Here is an 18,839-nt window from a genome sequence, read left to right as displayed (position 1 = left end):
TTTCACACGGAATTAGATAACACCGCCAAATCATCCTCTCGAAATTTGGAGAAAAAAGAGTAGGACTATGGTCGTAGGTCACCCTGGTCTCGACAATATTTTTTTGACTTTCGAGGAATGAAAGATACCAAGGTTCTAATGCTAAATCCGACTTGATGGCTCAAACTATAATACATAGGTATGTGGGATATGCTTTGAAGGTTAAAATTAAGGTAAGATTAGGATTAAATCAGGATGAAATAATAAAAAGGGCTACACCTAAGATCAAGGGTCCAATTTTATGAAATGTGAATTGATGAGCAAGGACTTGGGTTTAATTAAATTATTAATGAAATACCTAAGTAAGTCCTATAATGTATAATGTAATGAGACACACTAAGGTGAGTTCTAACTAAGCATGGAATTAGAAAACCTAATTAAGGGTGTACAATTTATGACGCTATAATAACAAAATGTTTGAAGAAACTAGAGACATTAGAAGAGGCCATGCAACACCATCACATTCCATACCCAAGTATAATTCCACAAGTATAAGTAAAGGGTAAGATCTTTATGCATGATATTTTTACTTACCAATGATTTGGATACTTGACTCAAAAATTGCATTAAATGACACATTCCCAAGTTATTGTCATATCAATTTTAGATTGTAGTACTTCAAAGGTCATAGTGGGGTATTCTACATAACTTTTAATTTTGAGATCATCTATTGTTTACCTAGAGGATGGTTGCATTCAAGATGTACTATTGTTTTTTGATATTTTAGGCAACCCAATTACGATGTATCAAATTTATCCTTTTGACATTGGTAGGATAATTGGTTTCTCACCTCATGATGTGGTTGTTCAAGAGCTTCATAATCCTTAGATTGTTGTGGCCTCAAGGAGCATTGATCATGGATATCACTTATGTACACGTTTGATGTTTTTGAGATTTTATTAGGATAACAAAAATTGTGACACCTTTAAATTCCTTGAGTAAGCTTTGGCATGAATTACTTGGTTATGTTAATTACAAGTATTTACAACATATGAGCACACATGAATAAATGATAGTTATACCTAACATTTCATGCATTGAGAGAATTTTTCAAGGTTGTGTACTTGGAAAAGATCACCAAGATTATATTCCCAAAGGGAAGACCACACATGCCAATGTAACTTTAAATTTGGTACATAAAGATCCTATCTCTCTTTTTTTGCATCCTTTTTTAAAGGCCAAGTATGTGCTCAATTTCATTGATGAATTCTCTAGATGTACATTGTGTAACTTCTTTTAAATACAAGAGTGAGTTCTTGAACAATTTCATGACCTATAAATAATTTGTGGTTTAGTCTAATCTTTTCTATTATGAGGATACATAAATAATGGGGGAATATATCAATTAAGATTTTAGAGACTTTTGTAGTAAGCATGTAATTCAACACTATCTTACAATTCTTAATACCTCTCAACGAAATGTATTCAATTATTCTAGTTATATATATAATCACATGCCCCATAAGGTAGTGTAAAATATGACTCTTGAGGAGGCTTGGTCCATTTCAAGTTAGATGTATCTTCATTTAGGGTATTTGGTAGTGAGGATTGGGCATTCATTCCAAGTGAAAAATCCAACAACTCATTGTGCACCACTATGTTTTTCAACACAACCTCTTACTCAAGGGATATGTACAAAAGGGTGGGTGTGTTTTAGGAGGTTGTAACAACCCTACACAGAGACAAACTAGTCAAACTAATTTACATGGGTAACTTAGTATTATTACTAGGTTGCATGCACAATTAAGTGTTTCATACAAATGAACAGTTCATAATATAAATTCCTAATCTCTATTTTGTGTTGAGATCTCATGTTTTGTTCTCTTATCACAAAAAAAAATTGATCCACAAGGTCAAAATTGACATCACAACAAAAACTTAGAGATAAATTTCTTGTTCCTTCTCAATTATTTCATTTTCTCAATCTTAGTTACCTAAATATTAATCTATTATTTTGCTCTCCACCCTATTAAAACTATTTTTTATTTAATTAGCATTTGATTATAGATCTTACCTTAATTTATGATAAACATTTTATTTCCTTTGACAAGTTGGAGGTATTTTCTAAAGTGTGTCAAATTATGATATTTAAATAAGGATTTCATTATGCAGTTTTTGAGTCAAAGTCATTGACCCATATTTCATTAGTAGTTCAAATTAACCCAAATCTCATGAGAATAAATTTTCCACTTAACACTGATTGCATCTAGGTAATTCTCACATGGGTTAAGCATCAAGACTTCCTAGGAGATCATCCATGCTAATACTACTTTGATTCAAGAGTGCTTAACCATGAAGTTTCCTCCAAGATTAGGCATTGAGACTTCTTAAGAAACTCCATTGTTAAACACACTTGAGTTGAAGTAGTACTTTAGAAATTCTTGATGCTTCAACATTGTGAGCATCACCTAGATGCAATGAGTGCTAAGTTGTTCATTCATTCTCATGAGAAATGAGTTCATTTGAACAACTACTCATGAAACATGGGTCAATGAGTTTGACTCGCTACATTGTTGCATCTCGATATAAATATCATAATTTTATTTCCTTTCACCTGCTAGGACAAGCTTGGAAAATAAATGCTTGAAGAGATTTTCTAATACTAATAATCAAGCTATCTTTTGTTTAAACAAATACACATAATTTTAACATTAAAGACATTACATGCCTTCTATCGGATCATTCTTGTATAAATTATTTGTTATTGGTTCTATATAATAACCATGTAAGAAAATACTTTTGAATGCCATTTTTTAGATAAGCATTGATATTCTTGTAGATAAATAAAATATAAATCATTTTTTTTATGTTAACATTACTTTTGAAATCATTATAGATGAAAAAAATCAATATTCTTTCTTTCATGTCAACATTACTTTGAGTTCTTGTGTGTTTTGTCAAAAGGATTGAGATTGATTGTTAAAAGTGTTGGGTCTTCATGATGGATATTCAATTTGCAATCTAATGTTGATTTCTAAGTGTCTCCTTAGTGACCTTTGTATACCTTGTCAAAGGGATTGAGTTCAATTGATATGTGCTAGGTTTTATATGGTAGAAATTCAAGTTGTAATCTAATATTAATTTAATGTGATCACTACTTCTAAATACATAATTCCAATCTAAAAATTCTAATTTATTAATTAAAAATTGTTATACATTTGATTTTTATAACTACTACAATCATATCAAATAAAATATCATTTTTTTATTACTAAAAGTTACTAGATTTTTTTATTTTATTTTATTTATTTAAATAAACTAAACTAAAATAAAATAATTAAAAAAAACAAAAAACTATATGATAATATTTCTTAAAGATAAACTATAAATAAACTAAAATAAAAAAATAAAATAACTATATAATAATATTTCTTAGCATTAAATGTATTTAAAATATTATAATAATAATTTAATTTTATAAAAAAATAGTTACAAAATAAACCAAATCCAATTGATAGAAATTGCTCCCTCATAAGAATAAGAATAAGACAAAATTCAGAGCAGCTACCAAATAAAAAGTTGAAAAAATTAAAATGGTAGACCAGCTCATCCTCAATCTGTTGATCGTTTTTCTTAGGCCTGCAAATCATTATTGTATTCGACATTTGTTTGGCAGCCCAACGGCCTGTTCTAAAATGCTGAAACTAAAATGTAGTTTATTTCTTGGGCGGGACCCCACATTCAATATGCAGGACATGGAAGGGAAAGCCCATTTGTAAAAGCAACCCAAAAATGTTTGCACTTTCTGGTCAGTTTTCCTTTATGGATTTTAATAACTTGTCATTTGCAAATGGCAGGCAGTGTAACAAAGATTGATAGTAATACAAATTTAAATTATTGGAAAAGAAAATTGATTCAAAATGAGTTGGTAGTTAAGGTTTGCAAAAGTCAAAATGCACAAGGCGGAAATATATAATAAATTCCCCCACCAAATCCTTAAATATTCAATGAATTCTAACACCCTACTCTGTCTCGAACGTCCATTTCTTCTTGATCAGAGTCCCCACCTGAAGGAGAATCAAGATATGGACGTAATATTACTTTATAGGTGGGGAGTTTTTGTCCTGACTAGTTCATCAAAATACATTTACCGAGTCAGAATTAGGATGTTTTGGCACACCATTGATGACCAGGTCGTGGTGAAATTGTCATATAGGCTACTAGATCCTTTTTACTTTATATTCATGCAGAAATCACAGCAGAAGTTCTTGGAATAAATGCATTTTTGTTTCAGTTTGTTATGGGCTAACTAGGCAAGAGGAGGAAGTTGGCATTGGAATATACAATGAAGAGAAAAACCCCAATTTTGGCTGCTTTTGTTTTCGTTCTTCACTGCTCTCTGACACTGTTTGCTGCAGCACAAGTTACAGATCCCGATGAAGGTAATTTAATGTACTTAAATTCAATCTAAAATTTCGGAAAATATATGTATAGTGCAGAATTAGTATTGTTTACATGAATTTTAGAATATATGTTATGAGACTGTATTTTGTTACAAGTAAATTAAAGAAAGGGATGACAGCATCCCAACTATAGATGGATAATTGCAGCCAAAACCTTTTGAATTATTTGAAAACAACCAAATTCACCAGGAAATGCCTGCCCGAAACCTTGTAAACTTTTGTTACTCAAAATTAAAGCCCCAAGCTATAGTTGAACATGTTTTTTCTGTTAAAATTAAACAATAAATCAGGAAACTAATACGATCATCAAAGTTTACACATGCTGCAAAGCTAACAGTTCAAAGATTTCAGGTATTCTATAACATATTATGTTACATCTATGAAACGGTTTTGGTATTGTCTAATGTCTGGAAGAAAAAGTTTGGCTGCAGTGTCTCAGGTTCTTTTTAATTCTACTAGAAGATATGGAGATCATGAGAAGTTTTAAGGGATGAAAATGATAAATATACTGTAAACTTTAGTATTAGCGCTTGTAGAATTGGGTGAATCTAATCACTATATGCAGAATTTGTATAAAAACTTTATCTGATTTATTTTGAAAATTTTGCCAGTTCTCAGATTTGGTGTTTGAGTGTTTTAATGAATAGTTAACCAGTTAGCCAAAACAGTTCACCCAGTTTTACCTGATGGAGATTTGTTTATTGTTGGATGCAGTTAAAGCTCTTCAAAAAATTAGACAGAGTCTTGGAGACCCTTTTAACAATCTAAAAAGTTGGAAGGATGGTGATCCATGCAACACACCATGGAAAGGAGTTATATGCTCCGTTAATGCAAGTACCCATGGATACTTGCACGTAACGCAGCTGTATGTTTACTGTTACTTGATATTTGGTAGATTTCAGTGGTTTTAAGTTTTTGAGTTTTCAATTTTGTATGTGTTTGTTCGTATAGTTTTCTTTGAAGCTAAAATTAGAATTTATAATATTGTAGAAGTATTCTATTATCAGAACAGCAGCTACAAAGTAATGAGAGTTCATTATAACAATATACCGCAAGAATAGCTAGTAAGCACCTCTGCTTATCAGTCAACCGCAGGCCTGTGGACCTAGGCAGTGAATAGTCTGAGTTTAGAAGTCCCAAAGCTTCATTCAGGTACATTTCTACAAAGTGAAGCGAGGGCTGAAATTACAGAGTTCTATTATGTCCAGTGTAGTATAAAAATAAGTCTAGTGCACTTCCTTCTTGAAGGTCATGGTTTTGAATTTGATCATTATACGTATGATACATGTTATAATTAATTGAATAGAATTCAATCTAAAGATCTTACGAATATTTCACCTCAGCCATCCCTAAAAGGTTTTAGATCAAAGATCTCCATATTCCTTGTAATGTCCCCAGCTAGGTATTTTGTATATTTTTATGTATTTTTCTGACACAAAACGCAAGCTGGAACAACAAAACAAAATGAAACTAATCATTGGAAACTTGTTATCAAACCCTCTATGGCTGGAAATTAACTTCAACTTCACCCAAAACGGTAAAATACAACTTGTAGATGATAAATAACTCATATGGAAGTGTTGGTTAAGGTCTGATATGAGATGGATAGCCAATTTAACACACTCTTATATGCTATTACACTTAGATCTGAGTACACAAAGTTCACATACAACCAATAGTCCAATACTAACACAGATGTAATCGAAAGTGAATGAATTAAACCTTCAAATGCCAATAAATATTCAAGAATGGAGCGCTATGGTATTAGACTTGCATGGATCCAAATTAAACACCAATCTATCACCCTCAAAATGCCGTTATTTGATTTGCAACATGCTGGAGCAACTTACAATGACTAATATGCACAATTTCAAATTTACAATATTTGAGTTTTGTTTGGAAACCATGAATGTACAGATGCCACATGTTGTAGGGATCTTATATGGTGAATATCCAGCAAGTTTGGCAGCCGGAGATGAAAGGAACATGCTACCAAGTCTTCACAATTCCCCACAATTGCTCAGATTTGATTTACCCTATGATGTTAACAACCAATAATTAGAGATGGAAAATGGTAGCAGTGAAGTCTGCAAAGGCTGGAGCTGAAGGATAAATCATTGAAAATGCCGGTAAAATTCCCAAAATGCTTCCAAACAACAATAAATGTGGATGAAACTTTCCCAATTTGAAGTCAAAGTGTCCTCCAAGGCTGGCACACCCACTTGAAGGCTGGAAAGGTGATTCAGCAGCAAAAACTAGGGTGGATCTACACTCCCTATTGCTGGCACTCCCTTGAAAGATGGCTAGAAATATTGTATCAACAATAAATGAAGACCAATACCCTCTTTGGAACCCTCCAAAGTGTTAGCGTAGGCCCTAGATAAGGGCGATCAGGAAAAATAATGTGTACAATCAGTCCAAACCCACCTTGTATGACTGATACAACCACAAGTGGTACTGAATGGTCGCAAAAATGGTGTCAACAAACCCCTGAAGATCAATAAACATTGATGGCAACTTCCCCAAGAAGTGGTGCCAAAGATCTAGCAAGAGTAGATGAAGAACAAACCCTCAAAAATGCTGATTTCATTGTAGAGAAACTGTAGCACACTGTAGTAGCAACATGCAAACATGAAACTTGGCCCAAAATGCTGATTACACAGTAGGGTCATTATTGCAGCAACAAGAAAACTTGAAACTTGGCCCAACAATGCAGATTCGATGTTGTGGTGCAATTTTCTTGCAAATATGAATCAAACAATCTCAATCAATGAGCTCAAATGTGGTCCTTGGGTAGAATAGGCCCAATGGATATAAGACTTTTTTTCCTTGATCCAATTATGGGAAAACCAAGAGGGTTTTTGTTCTCCACGATCCCCAAATTAAATAAGGGTTTTTATCCTTGGATGCAAACTTGAACTCAAGGCCCGAATTTTAGAAATTGAATGGCAAAATGATGACAAAAATATGAGATTCAAATGAAGTCAAGCACCCTCTTTTTGTAACACTCCAATTGGGCCCTTGGGACCAATTTCCTTAAGTATTGATAAAAACTTTTTATGTTAATAATATTATATAAGTTGCTCTTTAAATTAAAAATTACCAATCCCAACTTAAATAATATTAAACATTATTTCTCTTGCTTTGCTATTTAGCCTATAGGAAATAGGAATGGGCTAAAGGTATTCTCTATGGTGCTATTTTTGAAAATGGGACATAATATTCCTAACTGGGCTTGTGGAAGACATCAAAGAGTGTTCACAAAGTAAAGGTATCTTGAATCATCCTTAGTGAATTGAATTAACTTCTTCATTGACAAAGTAGCAATGCGACCTTGCTAGTCTAACTGCCCACTTGAGCCAGACTGAGGACACCCTGCCTAAGATTTTCCCTGGGCTGATGGCAGCAAGTTAGTTGAAGCAGGATTTTTCTGTAGTCTTCAATAGCTGGCTTTGGTGGAGATGAATCATGCTTAGTGAATTGCCCATGGGTTTAGCAAGATGCATTTCATCCATTCACTTCACCTTATAATAGTTCAGGATTTGCACCCACTGGGTTTCAACCTCATAACGAAAGCTTGTGAATATAAGCTTTAACACATAACCAGTTGTTGTACACTGATAATCCTATGAAGATTGTTCTTATCTATTGGAGATTTCCGCTTTGATGGAACCAAAACAACCATCATCGGTAAATTTTATTTAAAAAAATGCAAACCTCAATCAGGGATAAGGTGTATCTGCTAAAAAATGCATTAAGGAATGCTCTGCCAGGCTCAGTCTGATCTCATTGCTATTTTGGTAGCACTGTGATTGGCGAGTTATTTGTATTTATATCCATAATGTATAATATTAAATGTATTATTGTAAGCCTCTACCAATATATTCATAGAGGAGTAAACGACAAAGTGTCTACAGGACAGAAGTAGCATATGCTTAGGAGATGGAAAAGAATAATGTTAAAATCAACAATAATGCAAAACAGGCAGAATTGCAACAATGGTTTTCTGACATGAGATTAGATTCAGCCAGAAGAATTGTTGTCAATCGTGTTTGATAAAAACTGAAATTAGTGGATTTGAAAAATATAAAGATGTTGTAGATGAAAAATTTGAACAAAGTGTAAAAAACATGACAAGACATTTTTTTATGAATATACATGATTTAAGTGTAATAACAACCCTATTTTTTTAAAAATTATAACTGAAATAAACTGCAATGCATGTCCTTATCACTTTTTGATCACCCGGTTCCCAAGATAGGCAAGGTGAGAGCATATGGTGTATAGGACCTAAGTCACAAGATACGGCGATTTTCATGGATGAGGTTCAAATTTAATCGAATTTCAAACTGCTATAAAAAAAATGGAATTTAATCGAATTTCCTCTATAAAGCACTGCTATCTGCCTATAAACACAACTCAGCTGGTCGTGGGTATTCTTTGTATATGCTTTGTATCTATTGGGTCATGGGTGTCTGCAACTGCTGGGTTGCCCTCGGATTTTCTCCAACAAGGGTCGCTATTCTGATAATTTATTAGAAGTATACATATATTTAAAAATAAACAAAATTATAGAAGGCGAATTTTATCCGAAATTTTTTTCGAATTTTTTCCTTGTCGAATTTCATTTGAATTTCATGGCTGTCGAATTCGAATTCGAATTCGAACCTTGTGACTTAGTATAGGACCACACCAACTATCTAAAATGTAGCAACTTGAAAAAAACACATTTGGCAGCAATGCTGGCCAAAACCTTACTCATTTAGTGGAGTGGGCAATGCTGTTGTCGGGAATAATCATTATGTTATGTTGTTGTCGGTAATTATGGGTTACGGCAGTCAGTTAGTCTTCCTGAAGGGCAGTTGGACGCGACGGTTGGTCGCACCCCTTCGGGTATTATATATATTGCATACCTTTCCTTCTTAGTGGGATCATGATAGTCGTATCTGGGTGTGATGTTATAAGTACTTGATGTACACGGACTGTTGAATTAATACAGGGACTGGTTTTTTAATATATTCCCGTTATGTTTTGTACATTTACTTTCTGCATTTAATCGTTTACCCGTATGTGGCAAACATCTGGCGCCGTTGCCGGGGAACGAACCTGGGTCACCTGTGTGACAGGCGGGAACCCGGGTCTCCGTGCGAGGAAAAACACTTCAATGCTTATTTAGCAGAGTGTGCAATTGCATAACATAGTCCCTTCCACTTATTCGGTGGTGAGTGAAATTACAACAGCCATAGCTACTTCCACTTATTCAGTATTAAGTGCAATCATAACAATCATAGCCACTTCCACGTATTCAGTGTTAAATGCAATTGCAACAGTTACAGCCACTTCCACTGATTCAGTGGTGGGTGCGATTAAAACATGATGCAAAATTGAGACCATTGGCACTACTACCATATAGGGTATTACTAGGTTAGATCAAATGCATTACAAACATAAAATATAAAGATTAACTGTTATATGTGCTGATCATAAATAAAAACTGCTGCAACAACCCAAAAGTGAGCCAAATTGCATAGATAAATAAGTATGCAAATGTTCAACATAAAATATGCCTCTAAAAGATGAAACAAGGTAGATTGTAGGTCTGATGGCACTTTTTTCCTGCTGTTTAACTATCATAACAGAACACAACACACATTGAGAGAACACTGAAATCTGTTGATTATTGAAATTTGACTAAGACTGAAAAATTATAAGATCCTCCAAAACTAGAATTTGTATTGCAACTCCTAAAGATCCGAAACCCATCTCAAACATTTTGAAACTATATTCATGAGATATAACTTAAATGATAAGAAAGTAAATGTTCATATGTAAATTTTACTGAAATGTTTATTTCATGTATAGCCTACCAATATGGTGCAGCCCCTTAAAGGGAGCAAACTCCTTTCCTCACTTCACATTCCCCCTTCACTAGCTAGTACAACCAACCCACACAATGGTTCACCCTGCTAAAATTTCATACTGAACTCCCTATAGCTTAGGCAGCAAGAACAGGTCTGTATGACCTGGGAACAATGATGTTTTGCAGCAATACTTCAAAGTTCAAACAAGATAAAAAACACTTGCAACTACAGCCCATGAAGAAGTACAACTAGCATAGGGGATAGTATGGTTAGCCCATCAACTCCATCACTTCAAAACTTTGCTAAAAAGGAAACTCCCCAAAACAACATTAAACTGTGCAAATCAACTCATCAAAACACATCAAATATACCCTTTATCAACAACAACATTGGAAACTTCACTTGTAAGAATAGCTGTGGCTCCACCAAGACCAACCAGGAGGATTTTCGACCCAAAACCAATATTTTCAAGAGAGTTTTTGTCCTCAAGAAAATTAGAGATGAACACAAGTTTTCTCAAATGTAGAAGTGAAAGATCCCCAACCAATCTGAGCTAACTTCTCCTGATTTTGACGTTTGCTGATTGGAAGTTTTTAGGATAGTTTCAAGTTTTTGTTTGAATTTTGATGCCAATGTTTGAACAAAGTTTTAACATGAAGTATATGCCAATGAAACAATGCTTTTGAACCCAATTGGTTAAAATATAAATGACTGATATGAATTTCTGAATTCTGATTTTTAAGAACAGCAAATACAATTTTTTCAGAATTATATGAATTGAATCACCAAGAACAAGATTTGCATACCCGGAGTCCAACACTCAACTAGAGAAGGATTTTTATTGATGAATTCAATGTGGTTCACAATACAAGAGTATCCAACTGCAAAAATGGCTCCAACTGACTTTATTTGCATCAACTATAATTATCAAAAACACATATTGAATGAAACAATAGGATTGCTAAGTCCCACGCCTGGCCTCTAGGCAAGATTATTGAATTTAACTGAATTTCCTCAAAGAACAAACAATCTGAATCACATGTGATCCCTAATGCCTGGTGGAATCACAAAGTTACTGCTAATGAATGCTGGTCAAGAGGTCTGCACAATTTCCCAAACCCAGCCTGAGTGGTACAACTTGATAGAGCATTGAATTGGCTGCAAAATGGTATGACTAGCTTGTGTAAGGGTACAACTGGCCCTAGGAAAGGTATGGCTGAGATAATATGCCTCCAAACCCTCTAAATCTGCATCTAGAACACTTGGTAGTTGCTGAAATCAATTTCCCTTGTGTTGTCTCAATTTTTGAACTTTCAAAAAATTGACAACTCCTACAAATTTTTACTCAAAATTCGTAGTTTTCTTCTCTAAGGCACATTTTATGAGGTTTAAAACTCGTATTTGTTAATTTCAAATCATCAGTGGGTGTGTTTGTCATTGTTGTCCAAGTTTTGGTTGGTTTTTGCTTTCATTTTCCTAGCTTTTGGTGCAATTTCGGGTTTTGAGTTCCTCATTGCAAGTAGGAACTTTTTGCTGTCATTGCAAGTAAATGAACTCTACTTGCAATCGGGTTCTAGAAACGCGATTATAAGTCAGCTCATTGTTATAAACTTTGTTTTACTTGCAATCGGGTTTCTAAGGCTCGATTGCAAGTATGTTCTTCTAGTTCATTGCCTTGTCTTCATAGTTCAATTGCACTTGCAATCAGGGTTCTAAGACCCGATTGCAAGCCACCATTGTATGAACATTTCTATGTGATTACTTGCAATCGGGTCTTGAAACCCTGATTGCAAGTTTGTCCCTCCCTTGCAAACCTTCCCACTTGCAGTTGGGTCCTAGAACCCCAATTGCAAGTTTGTTTCTCTCACCATCCTTGCAAGTATGCTTACTTGCAATCGGGTCTCAAAGCCCCGATTGCAAGCCTATACAATGCCATTCATTTGCAAACACTTTCACGTGCAATCGGGTCCTGGAAACCTGATTGCAAGCTTACGCCTTTCATGCAAGATTTGTTTACTTGCATTCGGGTCTCTAAGACCCGATTGCAAGTGCAAAGTGTGAAATTTTTTCCTATTTCGCATACTCTCATTCCTACGTTTTCCCTTTGCAAGATCAATACTTGTAGTTAGGTGTCTAAAACCCGATTGCAAGGGGTCTCAATGCATGTGTAGACAGTAAACAAAAGCCGGTGTTGTCATATGTTGATGACATCAAGTGAAAAGAGTACGCTGTCATACGCACAGAGAGGATCAAAATATTATGTACCATAAAGCAGAGAGGACTTGACAAATAAATGAGTAATGTAGTAGAAGAATGCATTGTTGCAATACATTATAACAATGCTATGTGGTAAAAAGCAGTGACTTTCACTGTCACAGTGACCAACAAAGAATGTTAATTATCTTCAAGTTTAGTGGTTGATCTTCATGAGGTCACTGTCATTCCCATCCATGGTCAAATGTTGCAAGTCAATGTTCCTGGACAAATACCTTCGCCGATCTTGAATACTTCAAGTGCTAGCATGACAGAGGATGATGTAAATAGTCGTGTCTTGGACACTTAGATTAGTTTCAATTATGCATTTGTAATTTCCCTTTGACAAATTACATGTAATGTCAAAAGTTGTAATTGCAAGTCGCCGCATTACTTGCATTCTTGTAACTTGTAATTACATGTGAACAAATTACAAGTTGAAATACAATAGGACTGCAATATGGAATAAGTCATAGTTAGTTACAGTGGTTGTGGAAAAAGTCTTAGTTAGCTGGACTTCTCCCACTTTTTACTCTCAGCCCGTCTCCTATATATATTGGAGGGTGCTCTATGTAATTTTTATCTTTTTAGCAAGCAAGAAAACTTTGCAGAAATTTACAGTCATAAAGACTTTGTGTTTCATACTTGTAAATTGGCTTCTCAAGTGTTTGCCCTCTCGGGTAAACGGTTAAATGCAGAAAGTAAATGCACAGAACATAATGGAAATATATTAAATAACCAGCCTCTATATTAATTCCACAGTCCATGTACAATAAGTGCTTATAACATTACATCTGACACGACTAACATGATCCTACTTCGAAGAAACGGTACACAATATATAATACCCGAAGGGGCGCGACACAACCGTCGCGACTCCAACTACCTACCCGTCGGCTAACTAACTTACCGCCGTAACTCATTATTACCGACGACAACATAAACATAATATAACAACATAACATAATGATTATTCCCATCAACATCATCCCCCCCAAGAAAAGAAGTCGACTCCGATGACTTAATACAAAAATAGAGATGAACGGCAGGAACTACTGACGCCAGTCGGGCCCGGATCTTATACACTTGCTGCGTCCTCGCCTGAAAACCCTTTTCTGCTACCATCCGATGCTCAAGTGCGGAATTCACCAATATTGCTTCCTTTGCCATCACAGTCCTCCTGTGCTTAACCCAAACTTGTCTGCAAAACACGTTTTTCAGTCTCAGCTTCCACCAACTGCTACTCAATTGATACTATCTCCCTAGCCAATTTGTCCTTGATAGCCACCCGTGCTGCTCTCCCGGCATCCAACTCCTGGGTACGCTGAACTAAGTCTCACGCGACTATTGCCTCCAACCTGGTGGTCAGCTCCTCCCGAGCCCTCTGTGCATCCACCAAGGCAACCTCATGTCCAGCCGAGACATACTCCGAGTTCCTCAAAGCGTACCAGTCATGCCTGGAGGTGGCCACAATCCGCTGGCACAAATGCTAGGAGACACCTGGAATCCTCCATCACACTCCCCTAAGGCCAAAAACTGAACTGAATAACTCCCTAGTGTCATACAACTGCGCGGACCTGCAATGCCTTCCCTCAAACTCTGTTTGTTCCCAACCTCCAAATCCGTCTCCCTCTACGGCTTATGGCTTCCCCGCCAATGCTTAGCTGCAGGCTTCTTTCTCACAGTACGGACAACCACAACACTTCCCGTGGTCTTCTGTAGCTCAAAATAAACTGGGGGTCTGGGGGCAACGCCCCCATCGGGGTCGAGGGGCAGCGCCCCTCACGGGGTTTGGGGCAGTGCCCCCGCGGGGTCGAGGGGCAGCGCCCCTCGCGGGGTCTTGTTTTTTTTTTAGGCACTGTAATGTCCCCGATGGCACCCCGGCCATACAACCTCCCTGTACGGTCAACCACAGCACTGGCACCTCCAATCGTGTGGCCACCTTCCCGTGCGGTCGACACCCTTCTTATCGTACGGACACACCTCCGGTCAACAACAGCACTGGCACCTCCAATCGTGCGGCTGCTTTGTCTACCTGTGGCGGTCGTTTTGCCCTTACGTGGTTGTGTGGATTGTGCGGGCTTGGTCTCTTTTTTTCTTTTTCCTTTTGTGGCTGCTGCGCGTTGGTGTGCGTAACCCTTGCTGTGTGTGTTGATCGGGCCATGCGGTGCGTGGTCAGGCCGTGCGGTGCGTCTTCCTCCTTTATCCCTTGCTGTGCGGTGGTGTTCGGTGTTGTGCGGTGGTCGGGCTGTGCAGTGTGCGGTTCCACCGCACGATGGTGTCACCGTCGGTGATTCCACCGCACGGTGGTGTCACTGTCCACTGCACGGTGGTGTCACCTTGGTCCCACCGTACGGTGGCCATTTTCCCTTTTTCTTTCTTTTTTTTTTGACCGTACGGTCGCTGTCGTACGACCGTGCGATTTTTTTCAATTTTTTTTTTAATAAATTTTTGATCGTACGGTCGCCTGTCATACGACCGTACGTTTCTTTCTTTCTTTCTTCCAACCGTACGGTCATCTGCCGTACGGCCCCGTACGGTGGTGTTTTTTTCACAATTTTTTTTCCCTACCGTGCAGTTAACTGTCTCGTACGACCGTACGGTGTTTTTTTTTTTAATTTCTTTTTTCTTTAAAGTTGTCTAGAGAGTCTTCGGCTCGAGTCCCCTGTCTCTGGGATCACTTTTCATCCTTCTCGGTTTTCCTCGCCCAAAAGTCTCCTGCTTTTGTCCCGTGCCTCTCGAGTTGCTTGCCCGGCCTCTTAGGCCCCCTTCCATCCTCTCGGGTCCCCCTCCGAGCTCTCGTGTGTCTGTCCGGCCTTTCGGGTCCCCTGCGCGCTTTGCGTGGTAGGGTTTCAATTTGTACCCGTTGGTGGCCAATTTATTTTCAATGGCCATCGGAAGACTTGGAACCACAAGTTCTACAGGGACCACGACCTCCTTCCCGTACATAAGAAGAAGAATAATAATAAATATTTTGAAGACTGCGGTCTTCCACACAGGGTTCCAATCATTGCCAACACTCTTCGGATTATCTACGTCACCAGGGTTTGGGGCGTCTCCCTTCCAATATTCTTTGTATTCCGGCAGGTACACCTCTGTTGGTTGCTCTGGTTCCTCTACTTCGAGCCTGTAGCTTTGGAACATTTCATAATCCTCCATTTGCCAGTGGAAGAGCCCGTTAAGTGAGCATACCTCATCTTCAGAACATCCCTCCAATTCGAGCACCCCTTCATTGTTCGGCTCCATCGTGTTCTTGCCCTTGCTTTCATCGGGACCCCCTTCCCCTTTATTAAAGTCCTCTGAGTCTAAGTCGGAAGAGGCGAGCTCTTCGCCGACATCTTGGGTGTGTAGGTCAATGGTATATTTCCGCCCTCCCTTCTCCATGGAAAGTGTATTTTTCTTCCAGTTGTGGTTTACCCTCGCGTTGATCAACCACGCTCTCCCCAGGATGGCGTCATAGCCTTTCTTCTTCGAGGGAATAACCACGAAATCTAACAAGAATGGTTGCGTACCAATTGTCACTTGCTGGGCCATCAACAGGCTGAGTGGCTTAATGCCGTGTTGGTCCGCTCCCACCAGGTTGAATGTGGGTGGCCATAGGGTGGGTTTCCCCAGCCGCTTCCATGTTTCTTCTGGTAGTACATTCACCCTAGATCCCCCGTCCACAATGGTGTCCTTCAGAATGGTCCCACGGATATCCATTTCTACCACAGCTGGGTGTCTACCACTGCTCAAGGCTAGTAACATCGGGTCAGTCGAAGGGCTGACGGAAACCTCCACCTGTGGTGTACTCTTCGAAGCGGTGGCGGGAACCCGTACCTGTGGTGCACTCGACGATGTGGTGGCGGGAACCCGTACCTGTGGTGCACTCGACAATGCGGTGGCGGGAACCCGTACCTGTGGTGCACTCGACGATGCGGTGGCGGGAACTCATACCTGTGGTGCACTCGACGCTGCGGTGCTTTGCACATTGGTGAGGATGGCAGTCCTCAATTGTGGCATAGAGTCTAGAAGGTCTTTTACCTTTATTGGCACCTCCATCTGCAAGATTTGCCCAATGATGTTATTTTCCGCTTTCGTACGGGATGATGTACTCGCCACCTCGTTGTCCCGTCGTTCGGTCATCATCTCACGTTCAATATTGGCCTTTGCCTCCCGTAATCTCTCCTTCTCCGTACGGGGGTCGGGATAAGTGGCTTTTTTCGTCTGGGCGCGGGTGATCACCAGTACTTCTTTCTCACCAGTCTTCTCAGCCTTCTCAATGTTAAGGAGATTAACCCCTGCCTGCGGGCAATTTGCGTCCTCATGGTTGCCTGGCCCACACCAACGGCAGAGGTGCTGAGGGGTGGCTTCCTTCGTGCAATCACGGGCGAAGTGCCCCCACTAATTACAGGCCCTACATTGGATAATTGGCCGGCCCTTGGTGTCATACTGGATACGGCTTCCGTTATTGTTATTGTTGCTTTTCCTTCCGCCGCCGCGTCTGTTGTCCCGGTATCCTCCAGATGATGCCATTGTGTTAGTATGTTGGCCGGTACCCGCTGGTGCGGATGTTGTGGCCTGATCCGTGAACAGCACCTGGTTCATTTGCGTACTTCGGGTTTTCATGTTGTATGGGCACTCCTTGGTGGAGTGTCCCGTCACTTGGCAAATCTCGCAGAATGCCTTCTTTAGGCAAGTACCCTTTGTGTGCCCTTCCTCTTTGCACTCAGTGCACCATATGTCCCCTTCGCTCCGACCAGTGCTTCTCATTATTTTGAATTCCTTTCTCATTCGCTCCATGTCTTTCTGGAGCGCTTGCACCCGTTTGCTAGCCTCGTCGTCGCTGCTGCTTTCCTGTGAAGAGTCATCATCCTCGAATGAGGATTTATTACTTTTCTTCTTCTTTGATGTTTTGTGTTCGCTCTCTAGGTCCATCGCCCTATTATAATCGTCGTCATATGACGTCGGGGGTACAATTTTCATCTTCCTCCGTAGGGAGGATTTCAACCCTTCAACGAACCATCGTGTCTTCAATCCATCTGTGGGTTGGCTTTCCATTTTACCCAAGAGTTCTTTCAGCCTTCGACTGTATGCCCGTACTGTCTCCCTAGTACCTTGTTTGGTACTGTATATCTCCGTTACAATTTCATTGTCATCACGGAGCAACCGAAACTCCCCCATGAATTCCTTCTGTAGATTGGCCCACGTGGCCACTTTTTGCTTGTCCACATCGGAGTACCAATCTATGGCAACTCCTCGTAACGTGGCTGGGAACTGCTGTACCCAGTCATCCTGGTCTGTTACTCCGTTGGCGGACCAAATGGTTTCACATGTACGGCAGTGCCGTAAGGGGTCTTCCTTGCCCTCCCCTGTGAACTTTGGCAATTTTTGTTTACTCGCCATCCCACCGCTAGGTCTCGCTCCTCTAATTCCTTGTGTGCTTGTACCTGGCGATCCTCCGCCTCCTGCAACTGAACCTCCACTCGTGGGTCCTCCGGAAAAAGTTGCTGACACTGAACCAAACAAATTGCCTCCCGTACGGTACCCTTGTGCTCCCTCGGCACCTTCGGTCGTATCGTCACCTTCCGTTGTCTCCCTCCCGTTGTCCTCTGAAATGGACAAATTCTTTAGCAAGTCTTTGGTAGTGTCGATCAGGTTTAGACTTCGCCTTGTTTGTTCCATCAACTCTTCGCGGCTTCTTACCCTACGGTGGTATTCTGGCGAACTGTAGAGTTCTCCTTCGGCACCCTCCGTGACTCCTTCTGGCAGCCCTACAACAGTGTAGACAGTGTAGTTCTCTCCGTCTATCTCTGCCTCCGCAACCTCCGTGACACCTCCTGGATTCCCTTCGGGCAACCCCTCGGCCGGTCGTCCCTCGGCAAGTTGCCTTAGCCTACGCCTTCGTTCTATCTGCTGTCTGAGATTCAATGCGGTTCGTGCCACTTCCCATTCGTCACTCTGTATCTTTTTATTTTTGTCCTTATTTAGTCTATTAGGCATAAGTCACTTCCATACACAGCAAACACACGCCATGTACACAAAAAAACTTGCCTTTATTTTTATTTTTGTTTTGCCTTTCGGCCACAATTTATATCAGCAGTGTGTCGGGATTATTACAAGGTTCAATTTCCTCCTGGCCTGGCGCCATCTCGTTCCGTTTCCCGTCGGCTGTTCTCTTCGTAGCGTTGCAGGATTTGTTGTCGTCGCTCTTCCTGGGCAATCTCCTCCAGGCGGGCCTGTTGTGCCAGCGATGCCTGTGCAAGCAACCGGGGGAGGTGGTTCATCAACCGGTTTACTGCCG

At 39.4% G+C, this 18,839-nt stretch overlaps 1 protein-coding gene across 2 annotated transcripts in view; it reads left to right on the top strand.

Moving 5' to 3' along the window:
• Positions 1-3,608: 3,608 nt before the first annotated feature.
• The window catches only part of LOC131034300 (probable LRR receptor-like serine/threonine-protein kinase At1g06840), a 206,364-nt gene continuing 191,133 nt past the window's right edge, over positions 3,609-18,839 (top strand). Inside the window, exons 1-2 of one of the 2 annotated variants that reach the window (XM_057965783.2) lie at positions 3,609-3,787; positions 5,157-5,307. In XM_057965783.2, the coding sequence (XP_057821766.2) occupies positions 3,772-3,787; positions 5,157-5,307 (167 nt within the window). In that variant the 5' untranslated portion in view covers positions 3,609-3,771. Of the gene's footprint in view, positions 3,788-3,953; positions 4,422-5,156; positions 5,308-18,839 lie in introns of those variants that run through there. The other variant, XM_057965775.2, reaches the window with a different exon arrangement.

This window comes from Cryptomeria japonica, chromosome 5 (assembly GCF_030272615.1).
Source record: "Cryptomeria japonica chromosome 5, Sugi_1.0, whole genome shotgun sequence".
In the NCBI taxonomy this organism is placed as follows: Eukaryota; Viridiplantae; Streptophyta; class Pinopsida; order Cupressales; family Cupressaceae; genus Cryptomeria; species Cryptomeria japonica.
The sequence above is the reverse complement of the archived record's forward strand: the minus strand, read 5'-3'. Positions and strand labels throughout refer to the sequence as shown.